The sequence below is a fragment of the Malaclemys terrapin genome, chromosome 2, assembly GCF_027887155.1.
Source record: "Malaclemys terrapin pileata isolate rMalTer1 chromosome 2, rMalTer1.hap1, whole genome shotgun sequence".
Classification (NCBI taxonomy): domain Eukaryota; kingdom Metazoa; phylum Chordata; order Testudines; family Emydidae; genus Malaclemys; species Malaclemys terrapin.
The window spans coordinates 21,746,204-21,759,501 of NC_071506.1; the positions used below are offsets into that span (position 1 = coordinate 21,746,204).

At 45.4% G+C, this 13,298-nt stretch overlaps 1 protein-coding gene across 2 annotated transcripts in view; it reads right to left on the reverse strand.

Moving 5' to 3' along the window:
- Window positions 1–13,298, reverse strand: part of FER1L6 (fer-1 like family member 6) — a 150,001-nt gene that overhangs the window by 53,978 nt on the left and 82,725 nt on the right. For both annotated transcript variants that reach the window (XM_054019135.1, XM_054019134.1), the window contains exons 18-21: window positions 12,633–12,785; window positions 4,648–4,834; window positions 3,827–3,951; window positions 832–966 (exon numbers count right to left, since the gene is read on the reverse strand). In XM_054019135.1, the coding sequence (XP_053875110.1) occupies window positions 832–966; window positions 3,827–3,951; window positions 4,648–4,834; window positions 12,633–12,785 (600 nt within the window). The remainder of the gene's footprint in view (window positions 1–831; window positions 967–3,826; window positions 3,952–4,647; window positions 4,835–12,632; window positions 12,786–13,298) is intronic.

Below are 13,298 nucleotides of genomic sequence, written 5' to 3' on the forward strand. Positions count from 1 at the left end.
ACTACCCAGTGAGGTGCACAGCAAGATACAATGGATAGCAACTACTGAAATGAAGGAGGGTGAATTTCTTTAAACTCATCTGAAGTTTACCAATGCCTTGGTTTCACATTTCAGCAATTCTGAAGGCAGTATCCTAATAAGCAGTGAGTTGGTGCTAGATTTCTATGGGCTGGAGGTAAATTTGGGTCTCTGGATATATATAAATACAATAATTACAACTGTGTACAAGTAAAAGGGTGTTTCTACTGCAAACCCCTTTTTGGATCTGAGAGTCAAGCTGGAACGACAAGACCACGAGGTTACAAAGACATAACTGAGGACCACGAGGTTACAAAGACATAACTGAGACAGAACTAAATCTGGTTCTCAAACTACGTCCCATTACAATATTGATCTCCATTTTAAAGGGCCAGAAACTGATTTACACGGCCAGAGAAGCTACTTTTAAATGTCTGTTAAATGACATAGCTTTGATTTTTACATAGACTGGGTCTACACTACCCGCCTGAATCGGCGGGTAGAAATCAACCTCTCGGGGATCGATTTATCGCGTCCCGTCGGGACGTGACAATCGATCCCCGAATCGACGCTCTTACTCCACCAGCAGAGGTGGGAGTAAGCGCCGTCGACGGGAAGCCGCAGAGGTCGATTTTGCCGCCGTCCTCACAGCGGGGTAAGTCGGCTGCGATACGTCGAATTCAGCTACGCTATTCACGTAGCTGAATTTGCGTATCTTAAATCGACCCCCCCCCCGTAGTGTAGATGTAACCCTAGATAATACATTATACCACAACAATTCAGATTTTTTAATAAGAGGCATTTCATCTTTACCACTGCATCGTCATCATACAGCTCTATGACAATCACTGGTGGGAATTCAGCAATTTCCTTCCCTTCACCATGGAGCACAATGTTATTGAACAGCAGCATCTGATTCCATGTAGGGGATAACGTCTGAGAAATGATCTAGTGAAAAACGAATAGCATTTTTAGAAGGCTGTTAGAAGACTAACTGGTGTGCTCCAGCAGAAAGTGGCTGCACCACGATGAAATCTTTTCAAGTGGCCTAAACTAAACTATTAAGAGAGGGTGAAATACAGAATCAGAACAAGGCCTATTTTAAATGTCACTCACCTCTGCAGAGGTCCTGCATCAGAACCCATGCACCATGCAAACCCCATTTAGTGCCCAGTCCAGCAAAGCACATAAAACGCATGTGTGACTATAGTCCCATTGACTTCAATGAGGTTACTCATGTACCTAAAGTTATGGATGTGCTTAAATAGTTTGTTAGACTGGGGCCTTAAAACCCTAACATGGGCCTTCATAAGTGCATTGAAAGTCTTTCCCACGCAGATGAATACTACCCATGTGTATTCTGAGCTGTAAAAGCTCCCCACTCTTTCCCCCCTTGCCTTTCTGGCTCTTCCTGCACAAATAACCAGATATATGACTTTATATCTTGCAGTCCTTGTGCATGCAAAACTCATACTGCAGTCTGTGGGAAGGCTGCCTGTTTGGAGACTGCAGGATCAGGCCCTGTATAGTTAAAGAAGGACTTTGCGCAAAATGTATTCCACTTTTTCATTCTGTGGGGTAAACATTTTCCAAGTCCTTTTTCTTCAAATACAGATGCCAATAATAATTCGCAATGTTCTTACTGAATAAGGTAATTTATTGATTAATTCATAACAAATCCATATTTTTTTAATTTTTCCTTTCAATTTGCTGCTGTACTTCAGACATGCTGGGCTGCTCAAGGCACTTCCTCAAAGACAACAATTTAGTTGCTTTGGCAGGAAAAGTATCTCATCATCTGCTGTTGTTCTGTTAAATGGAAATGTCTTCTTTCAGTGTGGTTTATTGGAGCATGGCGGACACCATTCTAAAAACAATTCAAATGATTGCCTGCAGTATTTTATTCAGACAATATGTTACTTCACACTTTTGTGTGTACAAAATGCTGTCATACGGGGTCTGAGTCTACTCTCAGGTATGCTACTTATACCAGGATCAACTCCCTTGACATCCAGAGAGCTACAATGGGGGTAAACCAAGATTAACTCAATTGATCATAACCATGAGGGTAAAACAGGCATAAGTGAGAGCAGACTCAGGGCCTATGACTCTAGAGAGCCACCTGGATAGAAAAACCTTTTCCTTCCCCTATCCTCCAAAATCTGCTGCTATAGAAACTTCCTTCAGAGAGCCAGAAGGGGTTAAACACTGTGAAAAGTAACTATAAAAAGAGTTTGATTTGGGTTCCACATTTATTGATTCTCGATGATTTCTGTGTCAAATGTGCTCTGTTTACAAGTGAAATAGTGGGTTACTGAACTTCCACCCTTGCAAACTTACGGTGGGCTCTGAGAGTCAAGCTGGGTGAGTGAAAGTGAAATCCAACTCTCCCACCCAAGCCTGGGCCAGGTTGCAGGGTTGCCATGCAGAACCCTCCCACCTTCCCCATGGGTAATAAATCAGCTGTCCCTTGTACTGGTTCTACAATGTACTGGAACCACAGGATCTGGGTAGAAGCCCCTATCTTGTCCCTAGGGAACTCCTGGCTCATTCCAAAATGCCTTTTATGCCAATCTCTGTGGGGCTGGGCTGGCAACCATTTCTCCAGTTCAAAGGCATCCCTAGAATATCAGTGTTGGAAGGGACCTCAGAAGGTCATCTAGTCCAACTCCCTGCTCAAAGCAGGGCCAATCCCAGACAGATTTTTACCCCAGTTCCCTAAATGGCCCCCTCAAGGATTGAACTCACAACCCTGGGTTTAGCAGGCCAATTCTCAAACCACTGAGCTATCCGGACTTAAATAGTGCAGAGAGCCTCTGCACCAGATGTGCATTTTACCTGGTAATGCCTCTCTGAAACCATCCTTGTGCTCTACGAAACTCCATTCCAAAGGGCCAAACTGACTCATATGGCCACAGCAGCGCTTTGGGATTTTTTTAAAAGTGACCCAGCCTTGATCTTTACACACACAAAAATAGTGGAGGGGATGCAGGATGCAGTATCTGTCCCCCTGCCGGTGGAAATGGCCTAATCTTAAAGTCTAAAGAGGGGTAATTTCAGAGAGATACAACCCAGCCAGCACTTGCTGTTTCGGTCCAATAATCTCAGAGAATCTAACATCCAAAGAGTCAAAACAGATTGGCACTAGTCTAACTGGAGTCTAAAACAGCCTGCAGACCAATTACACTTGGAGAGCAGATACAAGGCTGCATCTGGTGACTCACTCTACATATGCTATGCCATCAAAGCAGCTGTCCCTGATGGTATATTTGTTAATTTAATAACACCAAGAGCTAGAATGGCAGTGGTGTTTCTCTTTAATGACAGGCACATGTCCTCAAAACAGACAGCCGTGCTAGGACTTCTGTTTTCAACCACACTTGGTATTCACATGGCTGGATATTAGTGCTATGATATAATATACATGATGACTGGCACTAAGAGATACTGCAAATAAGTAACCACTCATCTTAATAATACACTAGTCCTTTACATTTCTGGAGCCCCTTCCATCTAAGGATCTCAAAGTGCTTTACAAACTAATGAATTAAGCCTCACAACACCTCAGTATGGTAGTTAAGTAGTTTTTCATTAAGCATTAGCCTCATTTTACAGAAAGGGAAACTGAAACATCTAATATTGGCCACTGAGAATGACAGAAGACTGCACTAGATGGATCACTGATCTGATCTGGTAAGGTAACTCCTGATTGCCTTTGAAGAATCAATATTTTTTCCCATTTTCATGACTTTAATGAGACATCTCAGTTCCTTATTTACCCAAAGAGAAGGAAGACTTTGCAACTTACCTTGGTGGTCTGGCAGTGCGAAACAAACGTTACTTTGGCAAAGGGATCAGAAAGTCCAGAGCTGTCAGCTGCGATGAGCCCCCTGGCCTGATACATGTGGGCTCTTAACTGGAAGCGGTGCTGAGCTGAGTCAGGACAATGGATACAATGTTATCAGTTTTGGGGAAATGAGGCCATGAATACATGGAAAGAGGACCACCCACAAATTCCCAAACCTTGAGCCTCACAGCACTCCAATGAGATAGGAAAGTGCGATCACCATTTTAAAGATGGAGTATCTGAGGGACAGAGAGATTAAATTCACACAAACTCAGTGTCAGAGCCAGGGTTATAACCCAGCTCTGCTAATTTCCAGTCTTTTCTCTCATCACTTGACCATACTGTCTCCCTATGTATAGTTATCATCTAGTATGAATTCGAGCACGTATGCTTTCATCAAAAGATCTAGTGGAAGACTCCTCATTTGGGACATTTAAAACTAGGGAGCACAAACAGTGCAACATGTGCTAAGGGCAACAATCTTGCACTGAGAGGGATATGGAGGGAAGGGCATAATGTAGTGGGTCTTTTCCATCTCTAATATCTATGATTCCATGAGCATCAATGGAAGTTCTAAGCATTCAGCAGCTGCCAAGGTGGTGCCACAGTCAGTGTCTTTGATCAAACGATGTGCTAAAATGGTAATTTAAGCATTTTGGGGGGGAAATGCAATTACATCAAGTAGATGTTTTGTTGCCCTCCTAATTTAGAGCATCATATGTTTAACGTTCCACACTACTGCTAAGTATCCTTGCTACTGTACTGCAGAAGTATTGTCTTACTTTTGTACACCAGACTGGCAGGTGAAGGAGCAGCATGATGCCCTGTACCAGCTGTGGAGGGCACTTCAGTCTCATGTCCTATAGGTAAGTTCTCCATAATGGTATGGGCATACTTGATGGAACCAAGCCACAGATAGGTATCTACTTTTGCATGTACATTCCAACCCGGCAGGTGTTTTCCTGGTAACTGAAGAAACATATGTCACCAACAAATACAAAGTCAGAGAGATCACTGAATGTTATTTATAGCTTGGGCAAGCTGCACTGCTGAACAGAGGAGCATCCACTCAGTAGATATGCTGATAAATGATATGCCTATTTGATCACAGAATCATAGAAATGTAGGCAGAAGAGGGGTTAAAGCAACCCGGGGAGGCTGCGTAGGAGGCAGCCGATTAGGAAAGGGCTTGTAGAGACAGCCAATCGGGAGAAGGTTTAGAAAGACAGCCAATCAGGGCCAGGTTGGGCCTTATAAGAAGGGCTGCTGAACAGAGCAGCTTCAGTCACTCCCTGGAGTTTGAGGAGTGAGGACTGGCTGCCCTGAAGGAGGGAGAAGAGACAGCACCATGGTCTGAGCAATGCTGGGCGGGGTCAGGGGAGCATGAGCGAGCGAGCTCCTGGCTGACCACTGCCAAACTGAGCCCATGATACAAGGGCATAGAAGGTGCTAGGGCCATGGGGAAGTGGCCCAAGGAAACAGATGGTGGGGCTTGGAGGTGATGCAGTGTGTGACTGCCAGTCCCCACCCCCATTGACCCCAGTTGCCACTGATGCAGGTGGCTAGACCTTGGACTGCAGCCTACCACTGAGGCAAGTGACTGGACAGAGGACTGCTGGCCTCCCGGAAAGCGGGGAGAGAACTGAGTCGGGCATAGCCCAAGGGCTGTGTCCAGAGGAGGACAGTGCGGTCCTGAGAGCGACACGGGTCCTGATAGCAGAAGTGATGATGGTAAGACGCCACGAGATGAAGGCACACTGGCGAACCAGAGCTAATTCCCAGGATGGCCAGCAGGAGGTGTTGCAGTAGTGTAAACCTCATTACACCATCCCTGACAGGTGTTTGCTTAACTTGCCAATAAAACATCCAATGATACCCTGTTTCCCCGAAAATAAGACAGTGTCTTATATTAATTTTTGCTCCCAAAGATGCGCTAGGTCTTATTTTCAGGGGATGTCTTATTTTTCAGAAATGAAAAATGCCTTATTATCGGTGGATGCCTTATTATCGGGGAGGTCTTATTATCGGGGGGATGCCTTATATTACAACGAGAGGCAAAACTGTAAGTAGGCCTTATTTTCGGAGGATGTCTTATTTTCGGGGAAACAGGGTAGAGATTCCACTACCTCCCTAGGTAATTTGTTCCAGTGCTTAACTATCTGTACCATTATGAAGTTTTTCCTAATGTCTAACCTAAATCTCCCTTACTGCAATTTAAGCACATTATTTCTTGTCCTTTCCTCAGTGGATAAGGAGAACAAATTATGACCCTCCTCTTTATAACAACCTTTTATGAACTTGAAGACTGTTATCATGTCCCCACACAGTCTTCTTTTTTCCAGACTTAGCAAACCCCAATTGTTTCAATCTTTCCTCATAGGTCATGTTTTCTAGACTTTTAATAATTTTTGCTGCTCTTCTCTGGACTTTCTCCAATTTGTCCACATCTTTCCCAAAGTGTGGTGCCCATAACTGGACACAGCACTCCACCTGAGGATTTATCAGTGCTTAGTAGAGTGGAAGAATTACATCTCCTGTCTTGCTTACAACACTTCTACTAATAAATCCCAGAACGATGTTTGTTTTTTTCAACAGAATTACATTATTGACTCATATTTAGTTTGTGATGCACTATAATCCCCAGATACTTTTCTGCAATACTTCTTCCTAGCCAGTCATTTCCCATTCTGTATTTGTGTAATTGATTATTCCTTCCTAAGTTTAATACTTTTGCATTTGTCCTTATTGAATTTCATCCTGTTTATTTCCGACCATTTCTCCAATTTGTCAAGATCATTTTGAATTTTAATCCTGTCTTCTAAAGTACTTGCAATCCCTCTCATCTTGGTATTGTCACAAACTTTATAAATGTACTCTCTATGCCATTATCCAAATCATTTATGAAGATATTGAACTTAACCAGACTCCAGACAGATCTCTGGGGAATCCCACTCGATATGGCTTTCCAGCAGACTGTGAACCATTGATGACTACTCTCTGAGTATGTTTTCCAACCAGTGCACCCACTTTATAGTAGGTTCATCTAGGTTATATTTCCCTAGTTTGTTTATGAGAAGGTCATGTGAGACAGTATCGAAAGCCTTAATAAAGTCAAGATATATCACATCTACTGCTTCCCCACATTTAAAAAAGCTTGTTACCTTGTCAAAGAAGGATATTATGTTGGTTTGACACGATCTGTTCTTGAGAAATCCATGTTGACTGTTACTTATCACCTTATTATCTTCTAAGATAAAATTGATTGTTTGATTATTTGCTCCTTTATATTTCTGGGTACTGAAGTTAAGCTGCCTGGTCTATAATTCCCTGGGCTGTCCTTATGCCCCTTTTCATAGATAGGTATTATATTTGTCCTTTTTTCAGTTCTCTGGGATCTGTCCCGTCGTCCATGATTTCTCAAAGATAATAGCTGATGACTCAGAGATCTCTTCAGCCAGTCCCTTAAGTATTCTAGAACGTATTTTGTCAGGCCCTGGAGACCTGAAGTCATAATGGGGATGATGACCATGCAACCTAATTGGTACAATGTATTTCAAGATTCTAAGCAAGGAGTAGATAGCAAACCTAGTTGTAAAAGTTTGTTTTCAGTGAGATAGCGCACAAGCCTTTTCATGCTAAATAATAGTTGCAAATTTGCCTCTGGTGTTTGCTATGTTAAATTTCCCAGTCTATGGCGCACTGTCCACCCCATGCTGCTTTCCTACTGTATTATGGCTGCTCCTAAATAAGTCAATATTACTTCATAGGGCAAGTCAGAAAACTTTTGATGAAACATTTTCCAACATAAAATGTTACATTTTTTGACAATACTTTCTACAATATTTTTCTCTTTTTCTATCAAGCTCTGTTTAATTCAGCTTTTTTGCATTGCTTATTCCTAAATAAAATAAAAATAAATAAATTAATGGAGATATCCTATCTCCTAGAACTGGAAGGGACCTTGATAGGTCATCAAGTCCAGCCTCCTGCCTTCACAAGCAGGACCAAGTACTGATTTTGCCGCAGATCCCTAAGTGGCCCCCTCAAGGATTGAGCTCACAACCCTGGGTTTAGCAGGCCAATGCTCAAACCACTGAGCAATCAATTCATGACGTAAAAGTGACTAGACAGTCACTACATTGCAATGTTTTCCTGACAGACCCTAACAATTGATGATTATTTAACTGGTGCCTTTTTGTTTCACCTAGTGTAATAGTGTGTCAGGTATGCAACAACTGTTGTATTTTAAACAGAGGGGAAACATCCCACCTTCTGGGTTATCCATAGTGTTTCCTACTTGTAACTTTCTTTCCAGTGAAAACAGAACTACTTGTACTGTGCCTCTGAGGTTTAATCTGATCTGATAAATAGAATTGCTGTACCAGAGTATCTCAATGACAGTTTCATTTTGTGTTTGAAATGACTACTTCTAAAATGAGTTTTACTTAATTCAAATAAAATAGAACATTTTGCTAGACCTGGAGGAGATTTCTCATAAGCAAGTTCTAAAAAATTCAAGAAGCCTCTTTAAAAAGAATTGTAAGTAGAAATGCACTGAAAAGTTATTGCATGCAGTAAGTAGTATCCACAATAAATTACTCTTGATGATTAGCAGAAGGCTGGATACCTCTATCTGCTGACTGGTTTTATTTGTGTGGTTCCAACAACCACCTTAGGTGATGAGTTTCTATAAATTTAATAAGCAATGTTACCATTACTCATTATTCTAGCGTGTCCAGGCTTTTCCTTCAAGCTGTTGCCAATGGACAGTGACTGCATTCCATTGTTGCATATGTAAGGGGACTGTTGCCCCCTTACTAACACTCAGTGGGGTGTTTTGGTTGGTTAGCTCCCAGCACTAAAAGGGGAGGGGTCGATGGCAAATCAGGAGCCTGAGACTGACAGTCCCCAGGAACAATGGGGAGAGGCCAATGCTCCAGATGAGCCTGATTGACAGGGCGGGCAGGCTAATCAGGGAGTCAGGAGGCCAGAGGGGGTCCCGTCCTCCGTGTGAACTGGAATGGCCTGGGTCAGACTGAGTGGGGCCGAGCTAAGGAGAGAGCAGGGGCCCAAGCTGAGCTGGAGAGCAGAACCGTGCCAGATCCAGAGCCAGAGACGCAGCCCAGGGAGAGCAGATCCTGTGCTGGGAGCAGAGCTGCAGCCGCAGAGCCAGAGACGCAGCCCGGGGAGAGCAGATCCTGTGCTGGGAGCAGAGGTGCAGCCACAGAGCCAGAGACGCAGCCCAGGGAGAGCAGATCCTGCGCTGGGAGCCGAGCTGCAGCCACAGAGCCAGGTGTGGTGAGCAAGTGGGGCCAGCCAAGGGGGAACCTGGGCAAAGGGCCCAGCACAGAAAGACACCCCCAGACAAGGGCCCTTGCAGGCCAGACCGGGAGGGGGACCTTAACTCTACGGGGGGCTGACGCTGGGAAGAAGGGTCCCACCACTCAAAGCCCGGAGGTGTGTGGCCACCACCATTGCAAGTGTCCAACCCGCAACGTCTCTGCAGCACGGCCTGGGCCTGAGAAGGAGGCCTGGGACTTACAAGAAGCAGACTGTGACCTGCCCTGACATTCCAGAGACACTGGTTGTGATGTTCCCTGCCACAGAGCGGGGTGATGTGTTTTCCTTTAACCTTTCCCATTTTTCCTTGTTCTTTTCTTTAGATTAATTGTTAATTAAACAACTTGTATTTGCTTTAAATTGTATGGAATAATCAGTGGGTCAGGGAGGTGCCCAGTGCGGAGAGAGTACCCCGGAGTGGGGACACCCTAGCCCCTGTCCTGGGTGACCACAGCAGGGTTGGGGGTCGAGCCCCCCAGGAATCCTGGGCCCAGCCTTGTTGGGGTTACGAGGACTCAGCCAGACAGGAGAGTGGAAGGGGAACCCTCAAGGGCAGGGAGGCCTCTGGGTAAAGGAAGTGGGAGCGGGGACTCAGATCCTTTCGCTAGCCCACCTCACCGGGGTAGTGCAGAAGTCAGGAAATTTCCCCACAATAGCGGGACCATTCCCCCGCTTACACATACTATTACTGTGCATGTTACCTCTGTATAACACTGCTAAAACTGTCTTGTCAGACAAATATATTATTCAATATTTTATATATCAAACATCTTTCCAGTATGGATCTCAGACATGGACTCTTTATAGATGGCACATTTAACAGCTTGAGCAATTTCATAAGCCTTCCCTCCACTCAATAATGAGTAAGGCTGCGAATCATTCACTGATGTCACATGACTTTCCGTGACCTCTGTGAATTTTGCAGCGCTGGTGCAGCGGACCCCAGGACCACCCCAGAATCTGGGAAGCCCCGGGGCCAGCCACACCGGCCGCTGCTCTGCCAGCCCCAGGCAGCTGGTCCCTGGCACTGCCCTGGAGCAGTGGTCCGAGACCAGAAGTGGAGGCGGCGGGGCCCTGGGCCATCCCTCGCCTGGACCAGCGGAGGTGGCACCAAGGCCCCGGGCTGCCCCCCACCCGCACCAGCGACAGCAGTGGCAGAGCCATGGGCTGCCCCCCACCCGGACCGGTGTCGGGGCCACCCCCCAAGCGGCAACAGTGAGTCCCCAGGCCGCCCCCGCCTCCAGCAATAGGGGGACATGGGCCGCCCCCTGCTGAAGCAGGGCCCCAGGCTGCCCCACCCAGCAGATGCATCTAAAAATACTAAAAATTACTAAAAATACCCGTGACTAAAATGTAGCCTTAATAATGAGCATTCTCTGGCAGGACAGAGGGACCAATATTAAGGTCCTTGAAAGGGCAAACACAACAGAGCATTGAGGAAATGCTATTGAGAACACAACTTAGGTGGACCGGACATATCATCAGAATGGAAGATTTGTCTCCCAAAACAGATCTTGTATGGGGAGCAAAAGAAGGAAGTGTTGTCCATATAAGTCCTTAAAGATAACCTCAAGAGCAGTCTCCAGTGGGCTGCAATCCATCCAGATCCAGCTCTAGGCACCAGCACTCCAAGCATGTGCTTGGGGCGGCACTTAACAAGGGGCGGCACTCTGGCTCCTTTTTTATTTTTCCTTGGGGTGCAAAAAGCCGGGAGCCGGCCCTGAGCAGAGGTGAGCTGCGGCGGTGGGGTGTGTGGGGGAGGGTCGCAGGAAGTAACCCTGGGGGGAGGGGCAGAGGAACCACTCCCCCACAGCTCACCTCTGCTCCACTGCCGCCTGCTCCCCCGAGCGCTCTGCTTCTCCCCCTTCACTCCCAGGCTTGCAGCACGAATCAGCTGTTTTGCGGCAAGCCTGGGAGGGAGGGGGGAGAAGCGGAGCAGTGGCGGCATGCTCAGGAGAGCAGGCGGAGGAGAGGGGAGCTGCGGCAGTGGGGGGCGCGGGGAGGGCCGCAGGAAGTAACCCTGGGGGGGCAGAGGAACCGCCCCCCCCAGCTCACCTTCGCTCCACTGCCGCCTGCTCTCCCGAGCCCGCCGCCGCTCGGCTTCTCCCTCCTCCCTCCCAGGCTTGCCTGCGATGGGAGGGAGGGGTAGGAGGGGAAATGCGGCGTGCCCAGGGGAGGAGGTGGGGCCGGGGATTTGGGGAAGGGGCGGAGTTGGGGCGGGGCCGGGGGGGGCGCGGGACATATTTTTTGCTTGGGGCCGCAAAAAACTTGGAGCTGGCCCTGAATCCCTCTCTCAAAGAACTTGAGCAAATGACTCAGGACAGGACACACTGGCAGTCTCTTGACAAGATCAGCATGTAACAGGTTTGAGCAGGATCGATGAAATCGTCTCCAGACTGCACGTGAAAAGCACCACAGAGCTGCATCGTTAAACATCATAGATATGGACTTCCCATGCCCTTAGTGTAGCCAACTCTGCATCAGGGTTCAGACTTCAGAGTCTCATGTGTAGCCATAGCTGAAAATTGCTACAATATTGTCATCATCAGCAATGGACTACCAACATGTATCTCACACGCACATTTTAAATTGGAGTTATAAACAGCAATGTTTATATTCTGTCTGAATCTCTGCACTTCCTCATTGTCTGAGCGTGGTGAATGTCAATCGGTTGGAGTTTTCCTTGGAGTTTTCAAATGCTGCTTAATAATGAATTTGTCAGAGAAGAAAGGTTTAGTGATGTTCTACCAATTTACATCTATTTGTGTGTGTGTATATATATATATATGCACAATTTGGATTTATGGTACACTTTGCAGAAGCAGGAAGCCAGGGGATTAATTACTTAGACACCATGATGATGAGCATGGTATTAAAAGCAAAACAGACTGGTCGAGAATATAGATAAAATAGATATAAAAGGGGGCCACTAACCTGAAAAGGTAGAGAAACACTGATCTATATAATCTAAGACACAATTTTTCTATAAGAGTAAAAATGTAGCCATGACAACGATGCTAAGCTAATAGAATTTATTTGTGTGTGTATTTTGAGAATTTGACAGAGCATACTTAACCTGGAAGGGTGAGGCTGTGAGGTGAAGTTGGGGAGTGAGATTTCATTTGCTTTAGATTGCAATAAAGGTTTCAACACTTTTGCCCCCCGAATTGCCTTTTGTGACTCCTTAGGGGTCGTGACCCACTGGTTGAGAAATATGGATCTAAATCCTTCAGATAAACCCACAGATTCCTTGCAGCTCGGATTTCAGATGTCTGGTATCTCAAATGAAATCATCTCCTGCATAATTTCACTCTGCATATATTTAAGGTAGACGTGTGTGGGCTGAGTGAAACATGGATAAAAATGGTGCCCATGGAGTTATCTGCTCAAAACATCTTTGTAAATGATCAAAATGTCTCAGACTTACTTTCAGGAAATGGGTTTTAATCTTCCCACAGTCTTTGCCTCTCTGTTCATTCACTGGGGAATAGAACACGTCTTTTGCTGGGATTCTTGCATATGCAACTCTTTTGTTGTTGCTGAGCATCCAGATGAACACATCAGGCACGGTATGCTGCGGCTATTAAAATGACATGGAACAGAACTTGTATGCTTTGAACACTAGAGCTATATTAACAAATGTTCTTTTTATGAGAAACGATCATTAATTTTTGTTAAACATCAGTTAACAAGAGCTGACTCCTTTCAACAATTTGACAAGACAAAGCCAGCCTTTCCTGAGAAGAGACAGCCAAGTATCATAATCTAGAGAATCTATCAATTCACACCTAAAAATCCATATACCAGACTGTGATATACATATCTGCCCAAACCTCAGTTCCTGAGCACAGTCAGAGTTTGTTCCTTTTAAGGTTTTAAGCTTTTAAGGAGCTTAAACTCTGTTCAAACTATCAAAGTGAGGGTTAGTAGGTGACTTGATCATGGGCTATAAGGGCCTACACAGGGGAAAAGTATCACATACTAAAGGATCTTTAATGTAGCAGATAAAGGCATAACCAGCTGCAGTGGATGGAAGTTGAAGCTACAGAAATTCAAACTAGAAATAAGTTGCAAAGTTTGAACAGAGAATCTT